At 39.9% G+C, this 26439-nt stretch overlaps 1 protein-coding gene across 9 annotated transcripts in view; it reads left to right on the top strand.

The window, feature by feature from the left end:
• The first annotated feature begins 14359 nt into the window (after positions 1-14359).
• map7d3 (MAP7 domain containing 3) overlaps positions 14360-26439 on the top strand; it is a 43348-nt gene continuing 31268 nt past the window's right edge. For 3 of the 9 annotated variants that reach the window (XM_053630823.1, XM_053630825.1, XM_053630824.1), the window contains exon 1: positions 14362-14710. In XM_053630823.1, the coding sequence (XP_053486798.1) occupies positions 14515-14710 (196 nt within the window). In that variant the 5' untranslated portion in view covers positions 14362-14514. Of the gene's footprint in view, positions 14711-26439 lie in introns of all 9 variants that reach the window. The other 6 variants (XM_053630821.1, XM_053630819.1, XM_053630820.1 and 3 more) reach the window with 4 other exon arrangements.

The following is a 26439-nucleotide window of genomic DNA, read 5'->3' as shown; positions in this document are numbered from 1 at the left end:
ATATACAACAAGAAACACACATAAACATTTCAGGTCATTGACAATTGAACACAGTGATCTACACAATAGTGCAGCTCATTAGGTACAATATCAAAATCAGGTACCTGAAGACTGGCAATGATTTACTCATGCCATAATTTCTGTGGCATCAAAATCACCATGGTAGGAAAGAAGGAAGGAATGAAAGAACACACACACACACATATGGGGGTGGGGTGGTGTTACAACATCAATACAGTCATTATAATGAGTTAAAATTATTTATGCAGCCAAATATACAGAAAAGGCCATCATTTACACATCACCTACTTAGGAATACTGATTAGCTTGAAATTTAGAACTTCTATTCTGTGGCTTCCTCCTAATGTTTGCTGAAGCTAAGGACAAAAAAGAAAGAGTTTCATTTAGAAGAGATTTCCATTTAATATGATTATTATTTATGGGTGGGGAGGGGGGTGTTGGGAGATGGGGGTATTCCTGCTCACCCAGAGTAGAATGGCCTCAGCTGTGTCCTCCACAGAGCCGTTCACAGTAAGGTTCATATGAACTCTATAAAAAGTGCTTATAATACCTGGTGAATAATAATAATAATAATAATAATAATAATAACAATAATAATAATAATAATAATAATAATAATAAAACTTGATTATTTTCCAGGTTATTAGTTATTAGGTTAAAATATAAAACTCAATGGTGACACTTTAGACTGAGGTTCCCGTGACTAACATTATTTGGATAAAAAAAAACATAAGCTTTCGGCATAAATAAACCAATAACACATCCTACATATATAATGATTATTTGAGTCATTACTGAATTTATGTTGTTTATTTGGTTCATTATTTAATAAAGACATCAAGCATCAGTGTTAATTACATTGTTAACATTATATTGTATTAATACTGTCATGTCACTCAAAAACACCCATGATCCTCAGCCAATTAATGAACTACAGACCAAGTAAACCAATTCATCACATGATCGGTATCCTCTCTCAGAGTACTTATGGGAATTTCAGCTCTTTTCCCTGAGGTAGATCATTTGGTTCAGCTCACCAACATGAGATAACTCTTTTGGCTCCCCAGTGACCATTTAATCTTGTTTGATATATCTAACGGTTCCATGCCTAACTATAGCTGAAATGGTTTCATTAAATAACAAAAACAACGAGAAAAAAAAAACATTACTGTGCAATGCAATTTATGAGCTCTATTTAATGACTGTAAAATCAACAAAGCACTACAGATATGCATTACCGAATACAGTAAGCATGGCCTCACTGACGTTTCTGTTCCTGATGTGCTTCATTTGAAAAAAAAAAAATCGATTTATCTAACAAAGTAAACAAGCAGCAGTGTAACTGCTGTCAAACTTCCTCATACACAGAGCTGAAAGTCAAACACGTCACACCATTCACACCAACGAAAAGCTCCGATTTTAAAAAGAGCTTTCTATGGACGCATTGAATTTACATTATACTACATGAGTAACAATACGTTTTTTTCAGCGTTCACCTAAAAGAGCTGACTTGAGAACACACATCACATAGTCCTCTTCAGTGCAAAGTCCCTCCTAGTACCAATCCCCAGTCTTCTATTCTGATTGATTGTCTGGTTTTGACTCTTGATTCTGCATTGTTCACGAGTTCATCCTAACTTACTGTATTCTGTTTGCTGATAGGCTGACTCTGCCTGCTTTTTACTCTAAGTTTGCTTCAGTCTTTTGGATTGTGTGCTTTGATTTATTAAATAAACCTGTGCAGGTTTCCTGGTTCGTTACTTTTTTTTAATGCTGTAAATAATATTAGTTAGGAATGCTTAATGTAATCATGATATTCATTGTTATTGTCTTTGTATTGTCTTGCACTGTTATACATGTCTTTCTTGCCATTTGCACAGCTTGGGAACTCGCAATTACGAATTTCACTTCAAGAATTATACAGTGCAAAGCTGTTTGCATGTGGAAAATAAAGACTTGAACTTGAACTAAAGCATTATCAATCCATTTGGAGCTCCAAAGGAAATTTGTGACCTTAGTATTATAAGGTTTTATCTACCATTCAATCTTAACCTTATAATACTAAGGTCACAAATGACCGTATGAATGATCAGATTGTGTATATTCTGCTCCTAGTGTCTATAGTTATGTTAACTTGATCCCTAAGGGGCCATCTAACAAATCTAACATCTATCAATCAATCTTAATCGTCTTGGATACAACAGCATTTAGCATTTTTCAGCACTTTTGTATAATTATTTGCTAAAAGGAAAATTGGATGGGCATTAAAAGGGGTTACACTAACTTGTTTCTGTAGAGTTCATGGAGTCATCAAAAATGGTCGCTGAAACAGGATGAGCAAGAAGTGATATTCATGCAAGCACAAAAAACTCTTCTCTATTGTGTAGATGAGAAACAGATTGATACACACTCATATTCACACACTTACCTTGTGGAAAGATGTTTAAAGAGGCCAGATCTGTCTGTAGGATGATGTGATCACTGTAGTTGTATGTGGGTATTAACAGTGTCCATAGCAGAGCCTGAGTCTCATCTACAGCAGCTGCAGGACTCACTGTCACATACACCAAGCTGCTGAACCTTAATGATTACCAGAGAAAAAAACATATGAGGAATGATAAAATACAATATGTTACTGATTAAGCTGTGCATATGTGTATTAACAGATGTATTCACTTTACCATTCTGTTTTAGGTAACACATTTCTTCCCTCCTGCACAGGTGTACAATGTTTCATTAACAGAGTATATGCTTAACATCTCAAATCTTTGTAATAGTATGCCATTATCTGTCCATTCGTTTGACCTTACCTTAATTTCATTGTTGTTCTGTTCGGTGAGTTGACTGTATTTTTCATGTGTTTGATATTAAACAGAAAGGATTTCAGAGTCAGGTAGATATAAGCAATACATGCTTGCATTATAGATTTGTTAGCTAAAGCATGACAAATCAATTCAACTGTGTGCATGTGAATCATAACATTCGGAATAAATGAAAACAAAGTATTGATAAATCAGCTTTAGGCCAAAACAGATGACCTTAAAGTGCAACACAATTCCACATGTATACCCTAAACATAAAAAGAATACCTTAGCGTAAAACATAACATAACGAATCATAGAAAATTCCCATGAAATTACCTGAGATGTGATATGAACACATAATTCAGAGAAATGTTCCGAGGGAAAATGCTCCGCAGCTGAATTATGGCAAAAGGAAAAAGACAGGTTTCATGAAATCCATTCAGTATGTTTTAGGGTTTAATATGCTGCTATGGGATGAAATTTATGTTGATCTTTTTTTTTTTTTGGTTCTTACCCACTGCTCTGTGATTTCCTTGATCTCACTGACATTTAGATTATAATTCATCTTTTTTGTAATGGATATCTTCATATTTATCCTATACTTTGGACATTCTGAAATGAGAGAAAGATTTATAACTTTATAACCATACACAGATGCCACACCTTTTATAAATATTCACAAGTTTACTATCACTAAATATATATCCACTGTGATATTGCAGTGTTAGGATCTTCTACAGTGTTTTTCTAAACCTGAGTTAATTGCACTGCACTGTTACTTTTCTAAAAGATTTGTAAAGCAATAGTTATGAAGTCCTTGCCATGCACTGAATCGAGTGTAGGAAAATCACAAAACTGTGTAAAGCAGAACCTCTGGTGTAAATATCTGTAGGTTTATCTTACCACACTTCAGCTTGTGGTCAGTTCTGGGTGGACAGCTGTGATACTCCCAGTTATTCATGGACCAGGTTGCAACGTTTCCACTAATACACTTCAAATCAATAAGCTGTTGGGGAGTCAGCACAATTCCCCACATTCGGAACAGCGTCATTTCCCCAATGAAATTTGTTCCTGTCTCAAAATCCATAACTCCACTAATAATTCTGTGAGATACCCCCAAAGTCAGAGTACCATTCGGAGCCAGGCTACTGGGCATTAAGTAATCTACCTTAGAATTTAAGTAAACTGTTCCATTAATAATCATCTGGAATTCTCGATTGTGATTTGACCATGTCAGGCAAACCGTGTGCCAGCTCTGAAAGGGCAGGTCTTTTGCAATTATCCATTCCTCGCCAAAAAGCCAGGCCGTCAAATTGCCCTTTATTCCAGCCAAGCCAAGCTCAATTTTGTGTCCTCCCGGCTTATTGTACACAAAAGCAGTCCAGCTTGCAGTGCGAATCCATCCCCTGAGGTCAACACACACACTCAGTTCCTCTAAAGACGGCATAGAAAAGGTTTTGCTCAGCTGCCAGTGGCATGACCCGAAACCTTGGAAGTCCACCTTCTTTCCCCAGAGGCTGGGATTGGCAGAAACTGAAAAATCGATACATTTACAATTTGTGAGCCATTAGGATTTGCTTGAGATTCAAGAAATGTTATGGTACGGTACGGTAATGAAAAGTTTTTTAATATGGAATGTAAAATTAGACAAAGATTAACTTTAGTTTCATAAATAATGCTGTTATTGACCAACATCTTAATAAAAAAGCCAGCAAAAAGGTATATATATATATATATATATATATATATATATATATATATATATATATATATATATAAATTTTCTTAAACACCTCTCAGTGTATTTTTGAGGAACACGTAACTGAAAGATTGTATAGAGACTGTGCTACAATTAATTGTTGAACAACTTTACCTGAACACAAGAGATAGCTCCCAAATGTCAATACACAAGCAATAAAAGGCAGGCATTTCTTCCTTTTGCCCATGATTGTAGTCTTATGAAACAGGATATTTCTTCCTACACACGTTGAACAAACAGATATATACAGTAACAATATATTTTTTTTACTTCACACACTTCTTAATGTAATACTTTTTACATAATTGGATCATATTATTACTTACTGGGTTATGGCATCTCTGTATGACATGGAAAATGTCAAAATGTAACAATAAACCATCCAATGCAAGGTAGAGATCCTTGTACATTTAAGTTAGACCATGTGTTCTGAGCTCTGGCATGAAACCAACGTAAGTTATTGTGCTGGACCTTTACAGCCACTCCTGCTCTCTTCAGCAGTTAATCATTAAACACAGAGAAAGCAATAAACCTAATAATGTGTATCAATAAATTGATATAAGCTGCCATAAAAAAATCTGTAAAAGTTGCAGCTACAAGTACACTGTTAAGTTACAATAGATATGACAGTAACCTAAGCCATGTGTTTTGTGAAATGATGGAAGATGATTATGAAGCAAAATTCAAATGCTTACAGAAAGAATGCTTACACTTAAGTCTTTCATAGAAACATTGCGTGATGCCATTGACATAACTCATATGTCTAAGACAAGGTACACCTTACCAAAGGTTATGCTAAAAGATAAGCAAGAAAGAACTGGAGAATGAACTGTATCACTCATATATGTACTACAATACAGTGGTACAAAAATTACATTGTGTATGCATTAAAAAATTCTTTTGGCTGACTCTCACACCATCCATCCATCCATCCATCCATCCATCTTCTACCGCTTACTCCTTCTTCAGGGTCGCAGGGGAACCTGGAGCCAATCCCAGGGAGTATCGGGCACAAGGTGGGGTACACCCTGGACAGGGTGCCAGTCCAACGCAGGGCACAATCACATACACACTCACACACCACTTGGTTGGGTCAAATTCATACACTACGGACACTTTAGACATGCCAATCCATGCATGTCTTTGGACTGGGGGAGGAAACCGGAGTACCCGGAGGAAACCCCCGCAGCACGGGGAGAACATGCAAACTCCGCACACACATGGCCCCGGCGGGAATCGAACCCCGGACCCTGGAGGTGCGATTTGAATGTGCTAATACATGGGTTATGCTTTACTTGATTATGGCACACTAGGTAAAGACAGGTTGTTATCAGCTAGATGGAGATCAAATTAAATGGTGGTAAAACAAACAAGGCCACAGAATTTGTGCATTTAAGTACAACATGGATGTTCTGCAAACAATTCACAGCCTGTGTCTTCCTGTTTGGCTATTAGAGCGAGTTGGATGGGGTTCTTCTCAAACAAATCTAATTAAAAAAATTTCTACAGCCTTGACCCAACCAAGCGTGCATAGATAAACCTTCGAACTGCCAGATCATCTCTGTGTGTGGTTGTAAATAGTAATTGGTAGTTGATAACCATGGTTTTCAATGTGTGGTCCGGGAACCCTATGGCTCTGTGAAGCATAGCTAGGGGGTCTGTATTTTTTATTTTTTATTTTGTTACAGTGGGGGGAAATGATACCCCACCATGATCAAAGTTTTTATATTTGTTATGCTGTTCTTATAGTTACAGTCCCCTCTGAAAGTATTGGAACAGCAAGGCCAATTGTTTTATCTTTGTTATATATTGAAGACCTTTGGGTTTCAGATCAAAAGATGAATATGAGTAGATAGATCAGATTTTTAGCTTTCATGTCCTCATATTAACATGTAGATGTGTTAAACAACTTAAAACATGGCACCTTTGAGTGAACCCACCCAAAAATATCGGAACATGTGAGTGACAGGTGTTTCTTGTTGCCCAGGTGTGCCCTGTTAGATTGATTGGTTAAACAATTAATAGCTTTAAATGTCTACTCTTGGATAAAGTATAGGGTTTCACCTGTGAAGACTGTACTTGTTGTTAAAAGGATAAAACAACATGAAGACCAGAGAGCTGTCTAAGGGACAAAAGCAAGCCTTTTTGATACTGAGAAAAGAGGGAAAGATCGGTCAGAGCCATTGCATAAGCATTGGGTATACCCAATACAACAATTTGGGATGTTGTGAAATAAAATTAAACTACTGCACTGGTGTACTAACAGCCAAACATTGAACAAGCCATCCAAGGAAACCAACAGCAGTGGATGACAGAAATATTGTGAGAACTGTGAGGAAAAGCCCAAAAGCAACAATCAACAACCGACAACAACCAGCAGGACAGGGGTAGAGGTATCACAATCCAGTGTTTGAAGAAGACTTTGAGAGCAGAAATATAGAGGCAATACCACAAGATGCAAGATTTGCAAAGAAATATAGAGATGAGCCACACGATTAACCTCTACCAAAGTGATGGAACGTCCAAAGTGTGGAGAAAGAAAGGATCTGCTCCTGATACAAAACATATAAGCTCACTGGTCAAGCACGGTGGAGGTAGTGTCATGGCTTGGGCTTGCATGGCTACTTCTGGAACAGGCTCAGTAAACTTTATTGATGATGTAACTCTGATGGTAGTAGCAGAATGAACTCAGAAGTCTAGGGGAACATTCTTTCTGCCAATTTATAGAGAAATGCATCCATATTAATCAGGAGAAACTTTATCATGCAGCAATACAATGATCCAACACAACAAAGGACTTTAACACGGAGGAAACATGGAAGATTTTTGACTGGCCAAGTTAATCACCAGACCTTAACCCAGTTGAGTATGCATTTCATCTCCTGAAGGGGAGACTGAAGGGAGAAACCCCCCCAAAACAAACAATAACTAAAAGAGGCTGCGGTAAAAGCCTGGAAAAGCAACACAAAAGAAGAAACCCACAATTTGGTAATGTCAGTGAGTCTCAGGTTTGATGCAGTTATTGCAAGCAAGGGATATGCGACCAAATATTAAATATTATTTACTTTAATTTACTTCAAGACTTATCTGTTCCTATACTTTTGCTCAGCTAAAAATTGGGTGGTCTGATACAAAAAGTTCTATGTTTTATGTTGTGTAACACATCTAGATGTAAATACCAGGAAATAAACACTGAAAACCAAAATTTTTGTCTCTTGTCCATCTTTTGATCTCAAACCCAAAATGTTTGGTGTATAGCACAAACAAATGACTTGGCCTTGCCGTTTCAATAGTTTCGGAGGGGACTATAATTTCTAATGAAGTTTTAAATGTTTTTAAACCAGCAGTTTTCATTTAACAGACATCTCCTGTGCATATACAGATATACATGTGCAATCGCGCTCAAATCAGTGTTCCATGAAGGATTAAATCCCACACTGCAAACTGAACTGACATGCAAAGACGACTCATTAACTTTGTCCAATCTTAGCGATTAAAATCAATAATCTCATGCGCAATCAGCCCAGTTCACTCAAGCATTTTTCCAATACTGCCTCATCTCCTATTACATCATCAACGGAATTTGATGAGCCAATGCAAATTGGACATATGAGGGTGCCTGAGGAGGAATGCCAGCACAGATGAGATGAGGGGTTATGCTTTTATTGTGGCCAACCTGGACATCACTGTAGCACCTGCCCAAATAAAACCAGAGCCTTAGCTGGATCTTCTCAAAGGGTGAACAACACATTCAATTCCATTTCCAAGCAGAATTTAACTCCTCTTTTGACCATTTTAACTGAAGATCGATCATTTTAACGATCATGTGTTACAGCACTAGTGGATTCAGGAGCTGCATTAAATGTTATTCATCAGCAGATAGTTACCAAATTCAATATCCCTACTACACCATGTAATCCTCCCATCCACTGCAGTAGATATTGCACCTATAGGCATGGGACAGATAACCAATCAAACCATCCCTATCCAGATCCAAGTAGGACTTTTCCATGTTGAAACAATAACACTCTATGTCATCACATCTCCTCACCATCCCATTATACTAGGATACCCATGGCTATCATGCCATGATCCATTGATCTCCTGGAAAAAAGGGGAATTGCTGCATTAGTCTCCATTTTGTCAAGATCATTGTCTAACCACAGAGCTAATAGTATGATGTCTGACCACGAGTGTAGAAAGTCCCCTAACACCCACACTCACATTCCCAAGGAATATTCTGAATTCATGTAGGAATTTAGCAAAGAAAAAGCCACCCAATTGCCACCGCACAGAATTTGGAACTGTGCCATAGACTTGCTACCCAAATCACCCCCATACCCCCCCCCCCCCCCAAGAAGAAAGGCTTACCCTCTTTCTGTCCCTGAAACACAGGCTATGATTATTACATAAATGAAGCTTTAGCATCAGGCTTCATCTGTCCCTCTACGTCACCTGCCACCGCCAGATTTTTCTTCGCGGAAAAAAAGGTGGAGGACTCTGGCCATTTATAGACTACAGTGGATTGAACGCCATCACAGTTAAATACCACTATCCCCTGCCATTAGTCCCATCTGCCTTAGAACAACTTAGAGAAGACAGTATTTTTATGAAGCAGGATCTCAGAAATGCCTACAACTTGGTCCATATCAGGGAAGGGGATGAGTGGAAAACTGCTTTTATAACCACTAGAGGGGCATTATGAGTATTTAGTCATGCCCAATGGGCTTGCCAATTCGCCTTCAGTTTTTCAGTTATTCATCAATTAAATTTTCAGAGACCTTCTCAACAGTTGTGTAATTGCTTACATTAATGATATCCTCATTTAATCGAAGACAAGGGACGATCATATTCAACATGTCAAGACAGTGCTCAACCGTATACTCAACCACCATCTCTATATGAAAGTAGAAAAATGTGAGTTTCATACCACCACTAAGACCTTCTTAGGATATCACATCAGCCCCAAAGAGTAGAGATCGATGAGTCCAAAGTCCAGGCAGTCACGGAGTGGCCAGCCCCCTCAACCATCAAGGAACTACAGTGGTGTCTTGAGTTTGCAAACTTTTACAGGAGATTCATAAGAAACTACAACACCATTGCAGCCCCACTCAGTGCATCACTCAGAGGAAAACCTAGGAAGCTGACTTGGTCTGAGGTACACAAGAGGCTTTTAAAAGACTCAAGTCTAGTTTCACTACCGCTCCCATCTTGAAACACCCAGATCCAGATCTCCCTTTCATAGTAGAAGTGGATGCTTCAGACTGTGGCATCGGGGCTGTACTCTCTCAGCATCATGGTTCTCTAGGTAAACTCTACCCATGTGCCTTTTTCTCCAGAAAACTCCCCTCTGCTGAAATTAATTACCATGTAGGCAACAAGGAACTGCTGTCCATCAAAGCTGCCCTAGAGGAGTGGAGACACTGGTTGGAGGGATCCAGGCACCCGTTTCAAGTCATCAATGACCACAAGAACCTGGAGTATATTAAGAGCGCCAAGAAAATGAATCCATGACAGACCACATGGGTACTCTCCCTTAACTGATTTCACTGTTACTTATCATCCAGGAAGCAGGAATAGCAAAGCAGATGCCCTGTCACAAAGATATGATCCAGTTCATTCATTGCCTCACCCAGAACCCATTCTGCCCAGTCTGTCATCATCGCACCCATCTGTCGAGACATATGGAGGAGATTCAATGTGGACAACAGGATGAATCACCACAATAGGAATGTCCCCTCATCAGACAGAGGGTCTTACAGTGGGTGCACACATCCCTAAGCTCTGGTCACCCAGGGATTCAAAAAACCACAACAATGGTACGTAATGCTTTCTGGTGGCCCACTCTTTTCCATGATGTGACTGCTTATGTTAATGCTTGCCATGTCTGTGCACAAGTCAGAACTCCCCGTCAACTCCCTTCAGGGTCGCTGGAACCTCTGCCCATTCCTCAACAACTATAGTCAAACGTAGCAATAGACGTTATTACTGTTCTCCCTAATTCCAATGGTTTCACTGCCATCTGTGTCATTGTTGATCGTTTTTATAAATCATGTCTTCTGATCCCCATGAAAGGTCTTCCCACAGCTATGAAAACTGCAGAGGCCCTGTTCAACCAGGTTTTCAGGGTATATGGACTACCAGACAATATTATTACTGACCGGGGACCACAATTCACGTCACGGGTATGGAAGGCTTTTTGTCATCATCTGAATATCAATGTCAGTTTAACCTCTGGCTATCACCCTCAGGCTAACAGTCAAGTGGAGAGATTATACCAGGAAAACAGATTCTACTTACATTCCTATTATAGTCATGAACAGCACCAGTGGAACACCTTCCTGCCATGGACTGAGTATGCTCAGAACCCCCTTACACACTCATCCACAGGACTAACCCCGTTTCAATGTGTTCTGGGTTATCAACCACTTCTGTTCCCTTGGTCTGGAGAACCATCAGAGGTGCCACTGGTGGATTAGGAGGAGTGAGAGGGTGTAGGACAATGCCCATGTCCAGCTTCAGTGAGCCATCAGGAGACAGAAGATTCAAGCAGACCATCGGAGGCGTCCCCACCCTAATTACTAGCCTGGCCAGATGGTATGGCTCTCTACGAGGGACCTACATCTGAGGCTGCCTAGCAGGAAGCTCACTCCAAGGTACGTCGGTCCCTTTAAGATACTAAGACAAATCAACCCGGTGACCTATAGACTACAGCTTCCTGCTGATTCTCACATCTCTCCTTCCTTCCATGTATCCCTTCTGAAACCCTCATACCCTGCACTGGAGCCTGTAACCACTGAATCAACGCCACCTCCGCCATTGGAAATTGATGGATCACCTGCCTATCTCGTCTGAGAGATTTTCACACTATCTGTTGTTACCCAGATGAGGATAGGATTCCTTCTAAATTCTGGTTCCTCTCAAAGTTTCTTCCTCATATCATCTTAGGGAGTTTTTCCTTGCCACCGTCGCCACCAGCTTGCTCAGTTGGGATTAATCAACACATTTAAAATCTTTGTCCTGTGTTTATATATTTCTGTAAAGCTTTGAGACAATGTCCATTGTAAAAAGTGCTATACAAATAAAATTGAATTTAAGTGAATTGAGATTCCAGATTCCCGTAGGAGGGGTAATCAGTTACATTACCTTGTGGACTGGGAGGGCTACGGTCCTGAGGAGAGATCCTGGGTAGCAGCCTCAGACATTCCTGATCCATTGCTCATCAGAGACTTCCACCGTGATCATCCAGACCTACCATCACCTAGACCAAGGGGACAACCCTGGAGGAGAACACCTGGAGGTGTTACTAGAGGGGGGAATCTGTAACACCTCAGTCCATGAACAGTTCCTCCCTCCATCAGATGGAGCTGTCACCTGAGTTTTAGTTGTACTTCCTGTTTGTAGCTTTATAAGCCATGTGCTTCATACAACACATTGCAAAGTATTGCCAGTGATATTTGCATTACCAAGCCATTTCCAGTGCCATTGCTTTTCTTGTGCATCTACATTTTTGCCTGTTTATTGGAATTTTCCACTTTTGTCTATTTATTGGATTTGTTTGCTATTTGTCTGCCTCTATGTGTTTGGAACCTTGCCTGGACTGTGATTATGACTTGGATTGACGACCTGACACCTTGGATTGATTTTTGATTGTCTTCTACAATAAAGATCTTCTGCAAACTGGATTCTAGCACGCCTCCAGCTATGAATTCCTTACAACATGATTATTTCTCCCTTGGTATATGTTTACAAAGATTTATTTAAAAAACAAGTGGTGGAAAGAGTAATGAACAAGACAAGGTAAAGCTAAAATTCTAGAAACTGAAGCCTTTGACCCACTATTTCTTGTTCCTAACAACAGCAACTTGTTACTGATCTACCAGTAGCAGCAGCCATACTTCTCTAGCAGGTCTTTCAAGTCATTGTCGTCCACACATCCTACAAAGTAACCAGAAAAGGTTCTGAACATGCCTGTATTTTGTTTATTCATGATGCAAGTAAAGATCTGGTGTATCTGTTTGTAGAACCAATGGTGAAAGCAAAAAAACCTTTTCAGAATATAAATAATCTAATACACTACTATTAGATCAAATGTAGATGTATTGATCCATGACGCAGCACTCACATTTCTAGGTCCAAATTTACTATTCACAATGATTCATGTGTGATAACCATGTCTTTCAAACATTTTTTATGAGGAGGCATAAACATTACTTATTCCATGGCTACAGTGCTGTGAAAAAGTACTTGCCCCCACCCTGATTTGTTCTGTTTTTGTGTATATCTCCTACTAAATTGTTTCAGAAATTAAAACAAAATCTAAGAAAAAAAACAAAGGCAACCTGAGTAAACACAAAGTACAGTTTTTAAATGATAGTTATTCATTGAATTTCCCAAATCTATGAAACTGCATTCATAATGGCGTTCAGCTAGACTAGACACAACCAGGCCTGATTACTGCAAACCCTGTTCAATCAAATCAACACTGAAATAGAACTTTTTCAGCAGCATGAACTTGGTTAAAAGGTCTTACCCAGTAATACACTGTGCCAAAATTGAAAGAAATTCCAAAAATGATGAACAAAAGGTGACTGAAATTCATCAGTCTGGGAAGGGTTACAAAGCTATTTCAAAGGCTCTAGGACTCCCAATGACCACAGTGAGAGCCATTATCTCCAAATGGAAAAACTCGGCACGGTAGTGAACTTTCCCAGAAGTGGCAGACCTTCCAAAATTCCTCCAAGAGCACAACAATTACTCATCCAGCAAGTCACAAAAGAGCCAAGGACAACATCAAAGGACTTACAGGCCTCTTTTGCATCAATAAAGGTCGCTGTTCATAACTCCACTATCAGAAAGACACTGGGTAAAAATGGCATCCATGGAAGAGTGGTAAGGTGAAAACCACTGCTGACCCAGAAGAACATTAAGGCTAGTCTGAATTTTGCCAAAACACACTCAAACCTTTTGGGAGAATGTTCTGTGGATTGATGAATCGAAAGTGGAACTGTTTGGAAGACAGGGGGCCTGTTACATCTGGCGTAAATCAAACACAGAATTCCACAAAAAGAACATCATACCTACAGTCAAGCATGGTGGTGGAAGTGTGATGGTGTGGGGATGCTTTGCTGCTTCAGGGCCTGGGAAACTTGCAGTAATTGAAGGAAACATGAATTCTGTTCTCTACCAGAAAATCCTGTATTGTGTGTTTACTCAGGTTGCCTTTGTTTTACGATGTATTTCGTTTGAAGGCCTAAAACTGTTTAGTATGAGATATACACAAAAACAGAAGAAATCACAGCACTGTATATCACTTTACTCCTGGTTCAGTAGACAATCTGGATGTCCATGTGCATCTGCCGTTTTTAGACTAACGTTTACATGTGATATTTATTAAAGAAGCTTCTTTAATAAATATCTGAACACAATGTCTGAGCCTAAGATTGGATGAAACTCTAGACTAATTTCTCCCAACAGTCCAGAGCCAGTTGAATGATGACATGACCTTCCATCCGAGACATTAGCACTCACTTCCGTGTTAAGTAACAAGGATGTCACTACATTATTCAGTGTAACTGAGACCAGACTGAAAAATAAATGAGTAGACATGCAGGCTAAGACTCAGTAGATAGTGGAACAGCCGAAGTAGCGTTAAGCAACTATAACGATGCACTCCTGTGCCAAGAGCAAGGAGTGTTTTCTTTAAAGGAGTGGCTCACCACTATTTAGCTTCCCTCAAATTCCAAATCTCTTCACGTGCACTCTTAGAATACATGTATGAACAAACCTTGTTTCTATAGCGTCTCTGCACTAGACTGCACATGTTATGAATGGACATTTACAACTATTTCATTCTTATAACTTGTACCCAATAACCCAGGGTTTAATTTTGTTTTTTTTTTCTTCTTCCTCTTAATGAATTAAGTTTTAATGAGGCATATACTAGTGCTATGTTTCAGCACGGCGGTAGATGGCGCTGTAGTGCTCTGTTGTGGTCTGTGCGCGTGCCCGCTTAACGCGCGCTGTGAGCTAATGAATGTAGCAGAGGAGGGGAAAAAGAGAAGGAAAACTTCGGTAAAAATGGCGGAAGGCACAACGTCTCTAAAAGGATTGCGAGCACAAATGGGTAGGAATTCACCAATTACATCTGTTTTCGCAGCGTTTGCCGTGTGATACTGTACAAATCAGGCTTTGTAACAAGTTTGAAGTGTTTTGAAGCAGTTGAAATGATTTCTGCTGAAAGTCAGGCACTTTCATACACCCAGGCTGCAGTTTACCGGGTTTTAGCAAAATGTTTACCGGGCTTCAGCAGTGTTTACCAGTGACTCTTCAATTCACTTTACCGAAGAAAAGTTGAACCGAGCCTACAAATGTGGTGTTTTTTTCCTGCTCGACTATTTAGTTTGTAGCTAATAATGGACGTCGCTAGCTAACTGTGCAGCTAATTAGTTTTTTTTTTTTTTAATGGCTGCTGGTTGTATTTACCGGGATTAAAAATGCGTTGTAAAGTGACGTTAGCGTTAGTGACCCGTGATCTATGGTTTTAGCTGACACAGATCCGTGTCTCTGTTTAGCTCGCTTGTCTGGCGCCTCTGAGACACGTAGCTAAGGATGCTCCTGTCATCTTGTGACTGTCTAGCTGACTAGCTAAATTACCTCCAGGGGCAAATAACAACTCATTATAACCTAGCGAATAGCGGCAGATAAATATATTGTGTTCGCGTTTCCAAATAGTCAATACAGGTAAACTAGTCGCTGTTGTTATTATTATTGTTGTTGTTGTTGTTGTTTTAAGGGCTCGTTTGTGATTTTTGGTAAGTTAGCTAACTAGCTTAGCTTATCTGTAGCAGCTCTACATACTTCACCGGCGAGCTGATTTGCCGTTAGCGTCCTTACACTCGTGGTGTTAATCTCTCTGTGACTGGCGTTGTTTCTGTCTAATCTGTCAGATTAAATCTTTTAGCATCTGATTGATTTGATTTTGTAGGATTGTCACGATACCAACGATTTGTCTTCGATACCTTTAGCAGGTGTAGTATGGTGATGCTGGAAACAATTCTTTGGCACGAAAATAACACGTAAAGAAATTCAGTTCAAATGAACATTGTTAAAATTAAGACTGTTGAGATAAATGACAATTTCCTTATTTATTTATTTATTTATTTATTTATTATTATTAGGAAGCTGTTCAGTAGGGATGGCCGATATGGACTTAAAACTATATCACTATATTTTCTGGTATTTTATTGAGAGAACGATATCAGTGATGATATAAATATAGTACAGTGCACCATTGTTTTTGGCTACGAGTGATAGCTGTGATGTGTTCTCTCTTCATGTCTAGTGTTTCTGGCCCTGGCCACAAATCTTCTTCTTCGTTCCCTAGCTGGCGACAGGATGTGGTTGCCTCTAGGGTTGCACGGTATACCGGTACTACCGTAGTATCGTGATACTAAAGCTTCATAATACTGCTTCTAAATTCAGTTATTTATTCCTAATGTTAAGGACAATTTCCATTTGAATGATTTCATTGCTCTAGGACAGAGCTTCTCAACATTTTGTAACTAAAGCCCCCCCAAGCCTCCCCTATCATGTGGCATGCCACCCCCTAGATAGAGATATATATATATATATATATATATATATATATATATATATATATATATATATATATATATAAACCTAATCTATAATCTGTTATAGATAGGTTTTTTTTTTGACTTTGTGTACTTTTTAAAATTACTTTTCATAACTTTTATGATTTTTTTATGACTTGTATAAAACTATATAACTGTCAAATAAATGTTTCTGAACACTATAACTACTTTCAACAAGAGTACTAGGTTATAATAACTTGGACTATTTTACATGTAAAACATGTTGCATTACATTCGTCCTGCGTTCTAAAAACATTCACATAAGATTGATGTAAATTGGGAGGAAGGGCACGTCTCGTTATCCATGACATTTTTAAATCTCCGGCTTTCGGACTCTCACTGAACAGAGCAGACACTGAGAGAGGTGAGCGTGCAGCGGGAAAGCAAGACCTCGCGCTTGCAGGACAGTACTGCCGACTTTTGGAAAGTCACTAAGGTTTGTCCAAAAAGTTGCTGGATTTGTCGCTAGGCGCTTTTTTTTTTCTTTCTCAAAAAAGTTGCTAAAGGGGTCTGAAAAGTCGCTAAATTGGCAGCACTGGTCTGCACTGACAGCTAGATAAATGGCCGGCTAAACTCCGCCTCTCCTCAGGAAAAAGAAAATGCAAAGGGAGAGGGAACGTGGGGATTTTCAGTTATACACATTCTATTTGAAAAGCAGTAAAATACACCAAGTACCCAAATGATGCCCTGTCTGTTTTTTTTCTTGAAAACAATTTGTGCCCCCTTCTGATCTCTCCACCCTCTATTGAGAACCACTGATCTAGGGAACAACAGATGAAATATGTGGCACATTGAATTAGTTGCTTGACAACTGTATGATTATTCCTGAGGGGTTCCCATCCTCATCCTGGTAAATGGTAATGGTCTACACTTATATAGTTTTTATCCAAAGTGCTTTACACGGTGTCCCATTCACCCATTCACACACACACCAATGGTAGCAGAGCTGCCATGCAAGGCGCTAACTTGCCATCGGGAGCAACTTGGGGTTTAGTGACTTTCCCCAGGACACTTCGGTATGTGGCGTCATGTGGGCCGGGAATTGAACCGCCAACCCTACGATTAGTGGACAACCCGCTCTACCACCTGAGCCACAGCCATGGTTTCATTTAATGTTTCAAGTAGCACTGACCAGTCAAGGATTGTCATGCATTGTATGATATATCACCCCAAATTGCACATGCACATGCCCCCCCCGGCAATGGGCAAAGAGCTGACGGAAACACTCTAGCATTAAGCAACACCAATTCATAAGGTTCCAGTGATTTGCAAGTGATTTGCACACTCTTTCAGAATTAGGCTATTTAAACATGAAGCATGTTTTCTAAATCAATGAGCCCGCTGCTGTCGGCACAGTGCATGTTTTTTTTTCCCATCCGAATCAAATTCACAGCAAGGAAAGTATCAAATTTTACCGATTCAAACTGTTTACCATGGTGTGGTGTTGAAAAGCCATAAAACTTTGTGCAGCTGTAATGAACAGCACGGGACCAGACTTTACTGCTGTTTGTAACAAGAGGCTCGAGGTTGTAAAATTGTTCTTAAGGTACACCGTGTATCTTCTTAATTACCTCAAAGTAACAACTGAATAAATCTCTTTAAATGCCTGCAGAAATACGCAACCTTAGACAGGAAACTTAAGAATGTAAAAAGTCGATATATACTTTGGGAATCGGGAATCACCTTGTGCTGCGTTTTCGGATCTAACTCCCATTTTGGTTCTAGTTTTGCCAAGGTGTTCTGAGCCTCAGTGGAAACCATAGGTGCGTCCTAAATCGCATGCTTGCGCATTATTCAACGGCATTTTTTTTTTTAGTGTAAGTAGTGTGTTCACACTGAAAACTCCAACTAGAAGCACTAGAGCACTTCAAGTACTCAGATGATGCACTTATTGCTGAATTCTGAACAATGTGGGAAGAATGAGCAGTAGACGAAGAAATGCCTGCAGTTAACAGTAAGGCCAATTGTGAACTAGTGTGTCCTGACACAGAGAGCTGGCCCACTCCATCAGCAAGAACCACAGTTGACAGCGAGTCCATTCTGCATTGGCAAAGAGGTCCACGTGTGTCCTGCCAAACTGGACACCAGTTCTGTGTGCAGACACATCGCTGTAAGTGATGTCTCTACAGTGTGTCTGCTGAACCATTGTGCCATCTCAGGAAATGAGTCTCTCTCAGAGAAGCTAACAGTCAGTACGTTTACATGGACGACAATAATCCAATATTAACCCGATTAAGACAATACTCTGATTAAGAAGCTAGCATGTAAACAGCGATTATTGATGGCCTTAATCCGACTAAAGTCATACTCGAAGTAAACACAAATCAAATTAAGACATGTGGAGTATTCCTGTTTTAGTCACATTATTGAAGTGCATTACAGACATGTACACACCTTAATCACACTTTTAACGTTGTGTGGGAGTTTTCACTGCATTTTGTCACAGGACACACACACAGCAGTGCTCAACCGTCTGACGGCAAAAAAGAGAGCACAGCTGCGTCCGAAACCGTGTACTTGCCTACTGTATAGAAGGTGAAATACATGTATCTCGGCTACTACAGAGTAGGTAAGTACGCGGTTTGGGACGCAGCCCACGGCTTCAAGCAGTCGTCTGTTTGCACATATAGCATGATAAATAATTAACTACACTCGAAGCTTTCATAAATTTAAAACGAAACACCCAAAACTGTATACGGTTCCATAACGAAGACGAACTGTATGTCGATACATGAAATTCTGGAGGGAATGTCAGATGGCGTGGCGTGGGGACATAATGCCGCTAATCCATCTATTTTCTATAACATGTAAAACAGGAACATGAAAGGAGTATCCTAAAAGCGACTAATGTAAACACCTTAATCACAATATTTTCTTATTCAGAATAAGGTCAATAATTACATTACTGTTGTCCATGTAAACCTAGTCAGTGAACTAAGGAGCTTTTCTGTTAGGCAGTATATGACCTTGTGGTACCCTGGTGATTGATGTCTGTAACTGTCAGCAGTGTTTCAGAACCGGTAAGGTGAAACTGAAGGCGAGATATACTTCCCAAAACGATAATCTACTCACCACAGTCATGAACACATGATGGGAGTCTATGCCCAGTTTTGGAGAAAAGGTTACATGTAGCTCCTACTGTAGTCACAAGGGAATGATGGCCGTATGACCTAAGGTATTTATATCAAATACATAATTTTGTGATTGTTGAAAGTATCAGCATGCATGTGTGCATATATACACTCTCTCTCTCACTCTCTCACTCTCACACACACACACACACACACACAAGAGGGTATCCAGGTGATTCTCACCATCACTGGCAGGTAGGAGGGGTGCATTGGAGTAAAAACCAAGAAAAATGCATTCCAAGTTGAAGTAACACATAACAGCCTTATATGGGCTGAGACAAGCTTTTATCTTATGATTTGAGGTTTATGAAATTGACTCTCTCCTTTGTTTAAAGTAGAATGTGCGTTTTTTTGAATATATAATTTAACCTCAAGCCGGTCAGTATGTAGACATCGAATGTTTAGCGTAACACAATATTGCACGCTCTTCTTATACGTTTAATTTTAAGAGGGTACTTTATTTCCCCTGTTCGAAAACTTTATTAGAGAGAATGGCTGTTCGTGTAGTGGAGGCGACACACATTTACCCTGAGGTACAGGAAAATTTCGGCACAATGCCGACGTCCTGCTTTTCCTGCCGGGGTTTTTTGGTTTGTCGCAGAGGTATGTGACGCATGATGTTACATGACCCAACATTTACGTGCAACTGCAGTGTTTTCGCACGTTTCACACACAGACTAGTAGCAATTTATCAAAGTGAAACGGAAAAAGAATTGTCTGTGTAAAATATGACCGATAACTGTTGTTTCTGCAGCATACGCTGGAAAACATTTTATTATATCAGTCGAAAAAAATAAGCTATTCCTGGTCGAAGGATTTGTGATCATTCAGGGATACATCACATTTGTTCTCTCTGAGCTTCTACATGGACATCCTGGATAATATGGTGTTGTGTACACTGTAGATTACATCAGCGTTTCTCCGTATGAGGTCTGGGGAACCCTCCCTGAAGTGTAGCCAGGTTTCAGTCCAAACCTGAATAACTCAAAGGCAAGTCGGTCTATAAATTGGACCATAATTTGGACCATAATGTGTTTTGTCAGTGAAAGGTTCAGCAATAATGCCTCCAATAAAGAGCCACAATGTTACTGTACACATTTACATAATGAGCCTAGTATTTGTATAGTTTGTGTTATGTACATAAAACTGTACCAAGGGATCTGTGGAGTTTATTTTGCAGTTAAAATGATCACTGGCTGCAAAAATAAGCATGATGCCCATAATGGCAGTACAAAAGAGGAAGACCCAGTATAATGGTGTGTCAAAGTTGTTGGTTTTTTTATTTTCTTTCTTTTTTCTTGTTACCTGTAATCTGCCATGAGATCAGTGTATGGGACAGAGAGAGGGCAAGAGGGGGAATCACAGCCATACGCTGTGTGAAGGCCTGCATTATTGGCATCTGCAATAAAGCACTTTCTGTTGTCCTAGCTCCTGCACCAACACACACACACACACATTGACTGACTACGTGTGGTAACAGGAGCCCACTGACTGACTATGAGCCGACTCTCACCGCCTGGTGTTCCTCTCAGTTTGGAGGAATACAGAGGCCTGTAGTGTTTTACAAGACTGTTCCTAGTGTTTTCTCTGACGAGTGAATTTGGTTTGTTGCTGCACCCAGTGTGGGTGCAGCTTTTCATTCCAATCAAGCGGAAATCACACCTGATTCCACCTGTTTAATCAGTTGATCTTGGCTTTCATAGACTCAGGTGTGGCTTCTGCTTGGTTGGAGTGAAAACCTGCACCCACACCGGCCCTTTGCGGATAAGATTGGACACCCCTGATATATGTAATTAAAATGTAACTGTGTCATTTGATATACTCCTACCAACTTTATTAATAGGCACGGTTTCAAAGAGGATCAAATGACTGCTTTGCCCAAAGATGTCACTTGATTTTCGTTTACATTTTTTCAAATATGTAATTGGAATCAACTTGCCGATTTTTAAATATGTCTGTCGTTCCTTTCAGTTTTAATGGCCTCCTACACATGAGAATCATTGGGTCAAGCAGCTGTGTTCAGTCGGTCATATGTAAGGTTTTAGTTTTGCGCGGTCTTTCTCAGTGATGTTCGTTGGTAAATCAGACCTTTTAGCTGTACTCCTGTCCGACGCGCGTGAATCGAAGAGGACTTCGGCTGAATGCACGTTGTGATGACGTCACACGACACGCCTTGTCCGAAATATGCGGAAACTCTGCGGCAATTGTGAAAAAATTTTTGATTTTGATTTCGCACTCTTTCTGCGACCTCAAAATAATACTGTTTAAATAATACTTGTTACATTGGTTAGCATGTATTTTTGTCACTTAGTTCCTCTTGTAGAAGCAGTTTTGGTGCTTTGTGTTGTTGCTGCTCAGTGTGTTATATTTGCCTTAGTAAGATGGGCTTGATCACTTTGCTAGTGTTCATTGTTTGGCAGCTGTGTATTTGCATGCTGCATGTTGTGTAGCCCGCAGCGGCCGAAGGTGACTCAGTGTCCTTTTGCATACTGAGCAGATTCAGCTGCTTTGTGGCTCTGAAGTGCTCTTGAAATGGCTCGTTTCTCCTCAGCCTGGACACAGGTAGCAGGCTGCTTGCTAAAATCATAAAAAAGCTATTACATGCATCCCCTAAGGCACATGATTTAAGGAAGTGGCTGGTATAAGGCTGGCTTGTGCTAACATCAAAAATAAAACTCCACTGTTAAGGGAGTGAAAAGATGTTTGTTTGGGGTTTTTTGTCATTTCTTAATATTAATGATTAATTAAAATGTTAATTAATAGCATAATGTACGCACAACTGTACAGTTATGCAAAGTGTGCTTTTTGTAGCTGAAATACTGTAATAGCCTCAATCATTTAATATCCATACATCATTAATTGGCCTGTTTGTTCAGTAAGACTCTGCACCTATCTCAGAACTTCATGCTGCGTTAATTGAAGAATTAACAAGCTAATAAAGATCCACACATGCACCTCAGATTGACGTTTATGAATTAGCACCAAACTCTGTTCGTTTTTATTTATTTATTTATTTTTAAAGAACAATCCTCTTTTGTGTAGAAGAGGGATTCATAATGTTTAGTGGGTTTTTTCTTTGTTACTTATACTTCTTTCTCTACATACTATATTTGCAATAATCATTGATGATTTTGATTATTTAGTCACCATCTTAATAAAAAAAAGATTAATCACCATTTAATTACTATTTTGTAATATTTTTTTCGACGATTAATTTTTTTTTTCCAGGTTATTAAAATGTTAAGCTCAGTTTTGCACAAGCTCTGAGCAGACGCGAGTTTGGTCATACAGATGTGCTAAATGTGAAACTGTTGTGGGAATTTGCGTACACTCGATTCAGGATCAGGTTTGACCTTGTTCAACTTCGGCCAATAAAAATCTGACATTTTTGTCGTTATCGGTGTTTGTATAATTTCTGACTACGCAGTCCTTCCGGGATTTTGCAATCGCCGAAATGAACCCAAAAATCAAGCAAGCTCCACAACGTTTGGAGGATTTAGCAATTTTTCAAATTTATTGCAGATTTTCTGCAGAGTCGGGCCAAGACGCGTCATGTGAGGTCATCACAACGCACGTTCATCCAAGGCCCCCTTTGATTCACGTGTGTCGAACATGAGTCCAGCTAAAAGATCTCATTTACCAACAAACATCACTGTGACAGACCGTGCAAAACAATTTTGTGCAGTTGCAGTTTTGCAAATTCAAGTAGTTTTCCTCAAATAAAGTGCAATAAAAACACTGCAAATTGCATCGCAAATTTTGAAAAAAGCCACAGCAAAATCAAGCATTTTTGGCTGCAACAGTCAGAAAAATACTCCACAAACTGGCAGTACGGACCGACTGTGTAAAAATAAATTGCTTTATTTACATGTACATTTCTGGCATTTGGCAGACGCCCTTATCCAGAGCTACATACATTTTATCTCCTTTATGTAACTGAGTTATGGCGATATTTTTACAATATGACGTATAGCAACCTTGTCCTCCAGACAACAATTGAAAACATACAAAGTATGGAGGCATACAACTTTTTTGTTAGTGGTTGGGTCAACGACCTCGATACCAAGGTGCTCCACAATGATTACCCCCCCCTTTTGAACAACATTTGGTAGCTCCTTGTGGTTTCTTGGTTTCATCGATTTGAGCAACCATAAATGATGCAAAACATAGGCATTTTGAGGTTGTGATAGTGCTTCCTATGTAGAAAATCACTTCCTGGCCTCCATCTGCATTTTGTACAAAGATCCCAGCTTCTGCCTGAAAATGTAGATATGCTTATTTGTAAAAAAAAAAAAAAAATTGTAAAATTTTTTTTTACAAACCTGTAAGTAACCTAAACGAACCCAAAAGCAGTTTAATTTTTTCATTTTGTTCAAAATATCGTGAAGCGTATCGTGAACCCTGCATCGTGAAGCGTATCGAATCGTGAACCCAGCATCGTGAAAGCGTATCGCATCGTGAAGCATATCGAATCGTGAACCCAGCATCGTGAAGCGTATCGAATCGTGAACCCAGCATTGTGAAAGCGTATCGAATCGTGAACCCTGCATCGTGAAGCGTATCGAATCGTGAACCCAGCATCGTGAAAGCGTATCGCATCGTGAAGCGTATCAAATCGTGAACCCAGCATCGTGAAGCGTATCGAATCGTGAACCCAGCATCGTGATGCGTATCGAATCGTGAACCCAGCATCGTGATGCGTATCGAATCGTGAACCCAGCATCGTGAAGCGTATCGAATCGTGAACCCAGCATCGTGAAGCGTATCGAATCGTGAACCCAGCATCGTGAAGCGTATCGACTCGTGAACCCAGCATCGTGAAGCGTTTCGACTCGTGAACCCAGCATCGTGAAGCGTTTCGACTCGTGAACCCAGCATCGTGAAGCGTTTCGACTCGTGAACCCAGCATCGTGAAGCGTTTCGACTCGTGAACCCAGCATCGTGAAGCGTTTCGACTCGTGAACCCAGCATCGTGAAGCGTTTCGACTCGTGAACCCAGCATCGTGAAGCGTTTCGACTCGTGAACCCAGCATCGTGAAGCGTTTCGACTCGTGAACCCAGCATCGTGAAGCGTTTCGACTCGTGAACCCAGCATCGTGAAGCGTTTCGACTCGTGAACCCAGCATCGTGAAGCGTATCGAATCGTGAACCCAGCATCGTGAAGCGTATCGAATCGTGAACCCAGCATCGTGAAGCGTATCGAATCGTGAACCCAGCATCGTGATGCGTATCGAATCGTGAACCCAGCATCGTGAAGCGTATCGAATCGTGAGCGGAGTGTGTAGTTACACCCCGACCTTCCAATACGTCTATTTTTAGCTCATTTTCATCTCCTTGAAATCAGTATTCATATCTGCTGAGCTCTTTTCCAAATATTCCCTCACTCTTTCACTCTTTGATCAGATTTACTGTAAGGTGTACTTCACAGCGTATCGCTAGAATAGAGTGTTGTGCTGTCGTAATTGCATTCAGTCTGATGAATGAATACACTCTTCTGACTTGATTGTCCAGTTATGTGTACATTAGGGATATCTAAATCTGTCAGTAAGTACAGCAATTTGGGCCAAATGCTCACTTGCCGAAATGTTTTCGCTTACTGCATTATTCTTTTCTTTTCTTTTCTTTTTGTATTGATGTATTATTACTAGTTTAAAAGCAAGTTCTGCAGCGATTGCTTGAGAATTGATTTATTGTAATGTAGTATAGTGTGTTTTCCTCTACTGTATCATATAGAGTAAAATGACTTTAAAGGCTCATTTATGTAGATGCGCTTTCGTTCATGGCTGTTTCCACAACTGTTAACCTCACTTTGTTTTATTGTTGCCGGACTTCCGGTACAGTCATTTCCCCTTTGAAATGTTTTGCTGTGTTGGATTTTATGCTAACTCAGCCTGCGACCCGGCACTAAAAGTGAGAAACGTGCCACAAACTAGACGTGCTTGACAATGTTCTAATGGTTAGTGTTAGATTGGTGAGACTGGTGTTTTTGTTTTTATTGTGCATCATAAGCTGGTATTTTTTAATTTAGTGGTAAATCATTGGTTAATTAAACCACTTATCCTACACATGTTCCAGAGGTTTCCCTTTTCATTTAAGATGCATTGGACAGATGTTTGGATTTTACTTAAAGGCCACAATTTTTTCCCCTCCCCCCATGTGTCAGTATTGTGCTCTGTAACCACCTTTTAGTTTAAAATGTGTTCTGTTCTCTCAACTGCTCTAGTGTTGTCAAATTAAAATTTAAGATAAAAAATGCACATTGCAACGCAAAAGCTGTGCGCGTTCGAATTTACAATGTGTAACGAGCACTAGCATCGATTTTAATTAATACATGCTGCTGAAAAAAACGACACGCAGGATGTTAACAACACACTAACAACGTTTTCAGAAGAAGAAACCTCTAGAAAGAATAGTTCTAGTGTTTCAAATAATCCAGTCATAATCAATGATGGCGGGAATTGAGCCGCTTAAACTGCGTGAGCTGAAGCTGAACAGTGAATGAACAGCGGCAAACTGAAGCGCTTTACTAGCGGGTTAATGAACTGGAACCTGAACGCATCCTATACACACACACAAGATTTAATCAGACATTTACACAACACAAACCTAACATTGCAACCTGCTTCTGCACAAAATGACACGAACGCACAAGTGAACTTGAGCTTAAGTATGGCGCTAGGTAGAACGATAAGTCACGTTGTGATTACGCCATTTGCATAGAGAATAACGTAACGATGAATAAAGTACTGGTTCTCAACCTGAGGAGGATGTGGAGAGATCAGAAGGGGGGCGCACATTTTTTCAAGGGGAAAAAAAACACAGACAGGGCATCATTTGGGTACTCGGTGTATTTTATTGCTTTTCAAATAGAATGTTCATAAATGAAAACCTCTCCCTGTGCATTTTCTTTTTGTTGGGGAGAGACGGCGTTTAGCCTTCCGTTTATCTAGCTGTCGTTGCAGACCAGTGTTGCCAACTTCACGACATTTCAGACCCTGTTAGCGACTTTTAGCGACAAAAAAAGCACCTAAGGACAAATCTAGCAACTTTTTGGACAAACCTTAGCG

This window comes from Ictalurus furcatus, chromosome 8 (assembly GCF_023375685.1).
Source record: "Ictalurus furcatus strain D&B chromosome 8, Billie_1.0, whole genome shotgun sequence".
Taxonomy (NCBI): Eukaryota; Metazoa; Chordata; class Actinopteri; order Siluriformes; family Ictaluridae; genus Ictalurus; species Ictalurus furcatus.
This window is presented reverse-complemented; position numbering and strand designations above follow the sequence as displayed.